Source organism: Notolepis coatsorum (genome assembly GCF_963971535.1).
Source record: "Notolepis coatsorum genome assembly, chromosome: 7".
NCBI lineage: Eukaryota > Metazoa > Chordata > Actinopteri > Aulopiformes > Paralepididae > Notolepis > Notolepis coatsorum.
This window is the reverse complement of record NC_140171.1, coordinates 36,347,280-36,354,808: the sequence shown is the minus strand read 5'-3', so window position 1 is coordinate 36,354,808 and position 7,529 is coordinate 36,347,280. Positions and strand designations below refer to the sequence as shown.

The window sequence follows — 7,529 nt, the reverse complement described above, 5'->3', positions numbered from 1 at the left end:
AAACTGGTTAAGCTTGGCGACTCTTTCGAAGTCGCTCTCTTTCGAAGTTGGTTAGGGTTAGGGTTAGTTGGTTAAGGTCAGTGGCCAATCAGATTGCGCAAACCGAACGCGGAAGTGAAACTCCGTTGGGGAAAATATACACGCTGCACGGGAGGAGCGGGATTCGGGAATCTGGAAGCTCCGCCACCCCTAGTGAACTTTAGGTGTATTTGTGATTGAATTGAATGTAATGCAGTCCAATTTAGATTCCTTTTAACAACTAGCCAGATGGAAAGCCTTTTTGGCTTATTTTGATATATATGGTAGGGCTATTTACATTAATTGATGTTTATTCCTGTTGAATAAACTACAAAGAAAAATAAATGCAATACAAAGGGAATGAAAACATAATTTTTGCAAACAGATTCTGATGTATCTCGGTCTGTGAAAGTGAAGATATTGTCTGCCTGCAGCAGCAGCTCAAATCTTGCTCATTACAAACGTCCAGAGGACGCTGTATAGAAGATTGATTACAAACAGCCATTTCAGCACCAAGGCCAGTTCCTTTAGTCGCACATGACTGTGAAAAGCCATTGAGTTATGTTGTCCTCTCCTTTTGCTTAAGGTCTAGAATACATTTCATTAACAAGCTTCATCAACTCTAAATATGATATGAATATCTGTTGTTGTTTCTGTTGTAAACCTAGACCTATTGTGGATTTTGTGACATGTGTGTTTAAAAGAACCACTAACTTGACTATGATATTTACCTATAATGCAGGCCTATACTTCCGCGCACATCGATTGAATTGTAATATTGTAATATGCACACAAAAAATCTTCTTAGTTCAGCTCTGTGTTCATAGCAGTTGTGTGACAGCAGTCATTATTACCAGCTGGTCCACGTGGTCTGCAGTAAATCAGCCAGGCGCCGCGCTCATATGAGTCTCACAGATGAGTTCAACTGTCGGAGGACATGCACGCAGCCAATCTGCCCCAGTGCCATGGATAATAGGCCTACAATTTTACGCACGCGCAAAAAAGAGGGACCTTTTCTGTTGGGATTACTGTAAATGGAAGTATGGAACCCACTGAGTAGTTGGACTTATTTCTTATGCTTGACATGGCCCTACAGAAGAACGGGCGATGAATAATCGGACCCGTGTGGCAGCAGCAGGGACGAGCAGCCGCGGGGACACGACAACACTGACACAACAAGCCCTAACGGGGTGCGTTCTGACCCTGCTGATTGTCTGGACCTTAGCGGGAAACTTCACCGTGTGCGTCGCCGTTTTTCGTTTCCGACATTTGAGGGCGAAAGTGACCAACATTTTCATAGCGTCTCTCGCTGTGTCGGACCTCCTGGTCGCGATCCTGGTGATGCCGTGGAAGGCTGTGGCGGAGGTGGTGGGTTATTGGCCGTTCGGCGCTTTCTGTAACACCTGGGTGGCCTGCGACATCATGTGCTCCACCGCCTCCATCCTCAACCTGTGCGTCATCAGCGTGGACCGCTACTGGGCCATCTCCAGCCCGTTCATGTACGAGAGGAACATGAACAAGAAGGTGGCCTCTGTTATGATCGGCGTCACTTGGACGGTGTCCGTTGTCATCTCCTTTGTCCCCGTGCAGTTGAACTGGCACAGGGCAGAGATGATCGGTGAACCGACCGGCCATAATAATGTCACATTTCACGGGACGAGTAGCACTGGCAGCGGCGTTGTTGGAGACAGCTGTGAAACGAACCTGAGCCGCACCTACGCCATATCCACCTCCCTCATCAGCTTCTACATCCCCGTGGCGATTATGATCGTTACATACACGAGGATCTACCAGATCGCCCAGGTGCAGATCAGGCGGATCTCCTCCCTGGAGCGCGCCGCGGTGCACGCACAGCGTTGTCGCTCCGATGCGTCGGAACACTTGTCTCACCTGTGCCCCCCTGACCTCAATACCAATCCGACTCGTCCTCGCACGCACACGCAGCCCCACCGCACGCACCTCCACCATCAGCCCCACGGCCACCGCACGCTCAGAGTCTCCATCAGAAAAGAGACCAAAGTCCTGAAAACTCTGAGCATCATCATGGGCGTCTTTGTCTGCTGTTGGTTCCCCTTCTTTGTTCTGAACTGTGCCCTCCCTTTCTGTCCCGGGCCGCGGTCCCCTGGTGCCGCCGGCGCGCGTAGTAGCAGCCCCCCGGCCCCTTACTGCGTCAGCGCGAAAACCTTCGACATTTTCGTGTGGTTCGGTTGGAGCAACTCTTCTCTCAATCCCATCATCTATGCCTTAAATGCGGATTTCAGAAACGCTTTCCTGCGCCTCTTGGGCTGTCGCGGAGGAGGGGGGTGCCTGGGCGCCGGGGGCGCCATGAGCGCAGCAATGGAGACGGTGGTGGCGAGCAACGAGGCCGGCTATGCCAAGCAGGACAACTCGCTGGACGCGGAGCTCGGCGTCGCTTGTAATGTCGATACCACCAGGCGAAGTGAGGCCAGTGGAAATACCGGGGTCACGTTGTTTCATCAGAGGGGGACAGCGTCGGAGGTGATGGACACTGAGGATCATAAAGCTGATATTATGACTACCGGCACGGACAGACGGACTGAGATACCTTTATGTTACATAACAACATTCACTTGTCAAGAACTCTCAAATGACAAGTGAGGGGAAAAGGAACTGAGCAAAACACATTCAATGGGAAATGTTGGTTTGTGCCTTGATTTTTTAAATGGTAGGTCACATGGTCGACCGTCGAACATAGGACCTACAAATAAAATAAAATAGCATGTTTCCTTTATTACAGAGCTACAGGAGCTTCTATCCTCTCTTTGTCCTAGTAGGACTATATTATGATGTGGACGGATAACAGAATTTAGGATTCCTCAGAAGTTTGTGGAATTGGATTATGTAACTCACTTTATCCCCTGAGCCGAGGAGAACCATTAATAATGTGTGCTGGAGTTACTAATGTTGAACATTGCCAACCTACATGTCATCAAAACTGATGTTCACAGTGACCCAACCTCACCCAGTGCAAGTCATTTGGAAGGGACCTCTTTTAATTAAAGGAGCACGCCAACATCATGGGATACCGTCTTTTCCAGAGTCAGACAAACATATACATATCAATTTCCTCTCTGTCTGTTCAGTAGAAAGCTGTACTGCTGCAAGCTAGCCTAGCTTAGCACAAATTAATGGTAGTGGATACAGATCAGCTAGCCTATAGTTTAAAACGCTGGGAGAGGTTGTGCTAAGCTAGTTTGCAGCCATATAGCTTTCTACTGAATGTACAGAGATGAAATTGATATCTATATTTTTGTCTGACTCGAGAAGAGGGTACATTTCCCATAATGTTGCTGTGTTCCTTTAAAGGAAACCGTTTGTGACCCTGTAGGATCTATTATTATTGTGTCTTTCAGGGGGGCTCAAGGCTCAATCAGGGGGGCTAATCCATAATCCTCCCCCACCAACGTATAGTGGTGCTCAGAGCCTATGTGAATGAGGATGATGCATAGAAAATGAACATGAACTAGACATGAGAGAGAGAGAGAAAGAGAAAGAGCTACCCCCTTCACCACCTCTACAGATTTACCAACATCTGTTCATTTTTGTTTAATGAGTTTCTTGTAATTAATATGAAATAGTGTGATATAATCCCTATTTAATCAGAGGAGGACAAGATGCTCTGAGCCATCTGCGTGTTTTGTGTCAAGTATCATTAATGTGAGTAAGAGTAAGAAAATATGACTCAACGCAGTGATGACCACTAATATAACTGCCTGTTTAACCAACAGACCTACAGTAGATCAATAGACACTTCCAGAACAATAACACTCTAAAAGGACCCGGGTTAATTTCCTGTTGCCATGTTTGCTAATGCAATAACTAACAGGAAACACCCCTGGGTCCAAACTGTTCCCTTAGCAACACAATTCCGGTGAAACCACCTATATGAAATGGATCTATTTTCACCACCATGAACTGATAAATGTAAGTTCCTCTTGAATTATTCAGGTGTGAGATACTGCATAAACACTGGGTGTAACCATGGTTTCCAGAGGAGAGGCACGTGTGTCTCATGGCGCTCATGGTGTAATGGGCTTTTAACCTACATACTGTACCACCCACATCTGCTGCTGGCCCACCCCACTATATGTAAGAATACACACCATGCCAAAGAGGATTAATAAAGCAAACTGATGCATTTTTTCAAAAACATGTCGCCAGCACATACGTGTATCGCTGCTGTCGGGCGGAAACATTGTAGGCTATCGGCAAATTTGGGTGATTTTCCATGTTTTTACTTGAGTTGAAAGTTGACATGAAACCCATGGAAAAACCCCAGAAGGAGACCTTCGAAAATACACGCAATTTTAAAATGTACAATTTGACCCTTTTGCCCAACAGAATTACAGGTTTAAGAATAACAGTCAAATCAATTGAGGCCACATTTCATCACGTGTCTTGGTTTACAGTAGCTACAGGGGAGCAGAGGAAATAGGCTTTTTAAAAGCATTCCTCTGAGGAACACCGTGTCGTGAAGTGATTGCAACTATAAATAACTGAATAATGACTGTCCTAGTTTCATCCTTTATTGAATTTAATCCTCACATCACCCAAGGGACCTCACTGCATTACCAGATCGCGCGCAATGTTATTTTCTTTTTCTTTTCTTTTTTTGCTTAGGGGAAACTTTTAATGGCTTACATTTGCCTATACTTGAATGTGTGACAGGTAAATGTGCCCTCAGGGCTGTAGACTCCACAGAGAGTTCCAGTGGGAACTGGTAGCCTAATTTATTCTCCGTGGTTCAGGTTTGTGCCCTAATCTTCAGAGCACAAAGTAAAATTTTGAGGCAGTTGCTAAAACTAGACTGTGGCGTAAGAAAACACAGTGAGGTGTCGAAGGGCGTAGAATTAGACGTTCGCTGAGACTGGGTTTGTGCACATCTGCTGCTCTCCGTGTGTATAAGTTATTTGGGTGTTTGAGCAAATGTGTTTGCACGCATGTACGGTGATGATGACCCATTTAAAGCATTTACAGTCGCCTGACACAGACAAGCGTTAACACGCAATTGTATTTTCAATCACATCAGCCGACACACCAACCCCGGTACTATTACAGCACAATCAGATTACTTATACTGTAGGTCCACACAGCAGCGCAACGGTTTGTCACCAAACGTTTTCTTACTTTTATAAAAGAATTTCCGCACAGAGAATATCGATACCATATAGTCGGGTAGCGTCAGTATGGCTTCCAACGTTGTTGCAAATACACTCTTTTATCATGAATGCCAGGCCTGTTCTGACCTCCACTAACATCCCGCTGTCTGATCTGGCCTGTGAACTCATAATCCCCTTCGTTTCTGGAATTGTCGGATCACATTCTTTTAATGTTTCCCCCATCCTCCGATTCAGAGGTTGAGTTCTTTAGTGGCGATATGATATTACAGATGCATGGACCACAGTTTTCACATCGCCTACACACCTAGTCCAGGCCTCCCATGATCTGTGCAACTGTGCAAGTCAAAGAGTTTAGCCCCTTTCGGGACTGTAAGTCACACCAACATCGTTGGATGAGCTAAAGCTCTCGTGTATCTACAGTCCCTTCTACGACCATTGAAAAATCCCACAATTAAATCTGTCGCGCTGGTCGGCAACAAAACGCTCGTCGTACAAGTGTCGCAGAGAGATGTCAAAGGTTCTCCATTTCTTTGCATTGTGCATTTTTTTGCATTGCTGGGCACACCACCCATGTCACAATGCAAACAATTATTATTTCTTTTTATTAAAATTATTTAAAATGTTTATTAGCAACGCCAAGCTTTCAAAGCCTAGCGTCTGTCTGTCCGAAACCCTTGTGCAACTGTGAGTACCTTTTAAATATCTCTGTGACACTTGTACGATGAGCGCTTTGTTGCAGACTTAATTGTGGGATTTTTCAATGGTCGTAGAAGGGACTGTAGAAAGATACACGAGAGCTTTAGCTCGTCCAACGATGTTGGCGTGACTTACAGTCCCGAAAGGGGCTACAAAGAGTTATAATATGTAGGCTATCTAACATATCATGAAATGGTCTTCTTACTCAGAAAACATCAATTCTGACTATCTAATGGTGGAAGAGACGATGTTAACTCTTATTTGCAGAGGACCACAGGCTCAGCGAGGCTCATGTTTCGGTGTGTGGTGTGTGTGTGTCTGGCTGTCTGTCTTTTTTCCTATCCTTGTGGGGACTTGAGGAAAACATTGGTTAGACCTCAGAAGAACAAGGGGCTATTTTAGGGTTAGGTGATATAGTTAATGTAAGGTTAGGGATAAGCATGTCGTGGTTATGGTTAAGGTTAGGGTAAGGGCTTAAGTAATGAACGTAAGTCAAATTAATGTCCCCACAAGGCATGGAAATGTGGCTTTATGTGTGCATATGAGTGGGTGAGTGTTTTTTTGTGTCTGTCTGTGCGTGTGCATGCTTGTGTGTGTGTGTGTGTGTGTGCGTGCATGCGCGTGTGTGTGTGTGAGGTCGAATTATTGAATCTGACTGTGGAGCCACTGGAAATCAATTACATCAGTTTAGATGAGTAGAACCAGACAGGAGTAGAGTGGAGGGAGGGGTGGGAGAGTTAGCAATGTTGAGAGAGAGAGTTTGAGAGTTTGAGAGAGAGAGTTTGAGAGTCTCTCACCTACAGAGAGACCCTTGAGAGATGCCCACTCAGCCAGATGGTTCTGGGACTCTGCTCACAAACACAAGCAGAGCCACCAGACAGAAACCACACTGGACTAAACCAAATGATAAGAAAACAAAAAGAAAACTATCTGACACATTGGAAAGAATCAACCCAAAACCAGAGCCAATTGAAATGCTATTTGGCCCTAAACAGAGAGTACACAGTGGCAGAATACCTGAGCACTGTGACTGACCCAAAACTAAGGAGATCCTTGACTAGGTACAGACTCAGCAAGCACAGCCTAGCCATCGAGAAAGGCCACCATAGGCAGACCTGGCTCCCAAGAGAAGACAGACTGTGCATCCACTGTACACAAGACGAGGTGGAAACCGAGCTCCACTTCTTAACCTGCCCACTATACCAAGACATCAGAGACATATACTTCCCACAAATTGCAAACACCCAAAGAGACTTTTAAAATAACTCAAAGCTCCCATACCTACTGGGAGAAATACAACAATGTGCAAACACAGTAGCAAGATTTGTGAGCTGCTGTGACAAGAAAAGGACATCCAACGGAATACAACCACCATAAAGACTGTCACTCATACAAGATATTCCTTCTGTAATGTACTGATTTCTTTTGATTTCTCTGTTTGATTGTTTTGTTTTGTTTGGCTTTGGCAATGTAAACGTATGTTTCCCATGTCAATAAAGCCCATTTGAATTTAATTGAATTTAATTGAGAGAGAGAGAGAGAGAGAGAGAGAGAGAGAGAGAGAGAGAGAGAGAGAGAGAGAGAGAGAGAGAGAGAGAGAGAGAGAGAGAGAGAGAGAGAGAGAGAGAGAGAGAGAGAGAGAGAGAGAGAGAGAGAGAGAGAGAGAGAGAGAGA

At 45.3% G+C, this 7,529-nt stretch overlaps 1 protein-coding gene across 1 annotated transcript; it reads left to right on the top strand.

The window, feature by feature from the left end:
- Positions 1 to 1,203: 1,203 nt before the first annotated feature.
- On the top strand, positions 1,204 to 2,637 carry LOC311231626 (D(1) dopamine receptor-like; the record flags this gene model as incomplete). Its single annotated transcript, XM_084318256.1, has 1 exon — positions 1,204 to 2,637. Exon 1 carries the CDS (start codon positions 1,360 to 1,362, stop codon positions 2,635 to 2,637), a length of 1,278 nt encoding a protein of 425 aa, XP_084174382.1. The 5' UTR covers positions 1,204 to 1,359.
- Between the last annotated feature and the right edge of the window lie 4,892 nt (positions 2,638 to 7,529).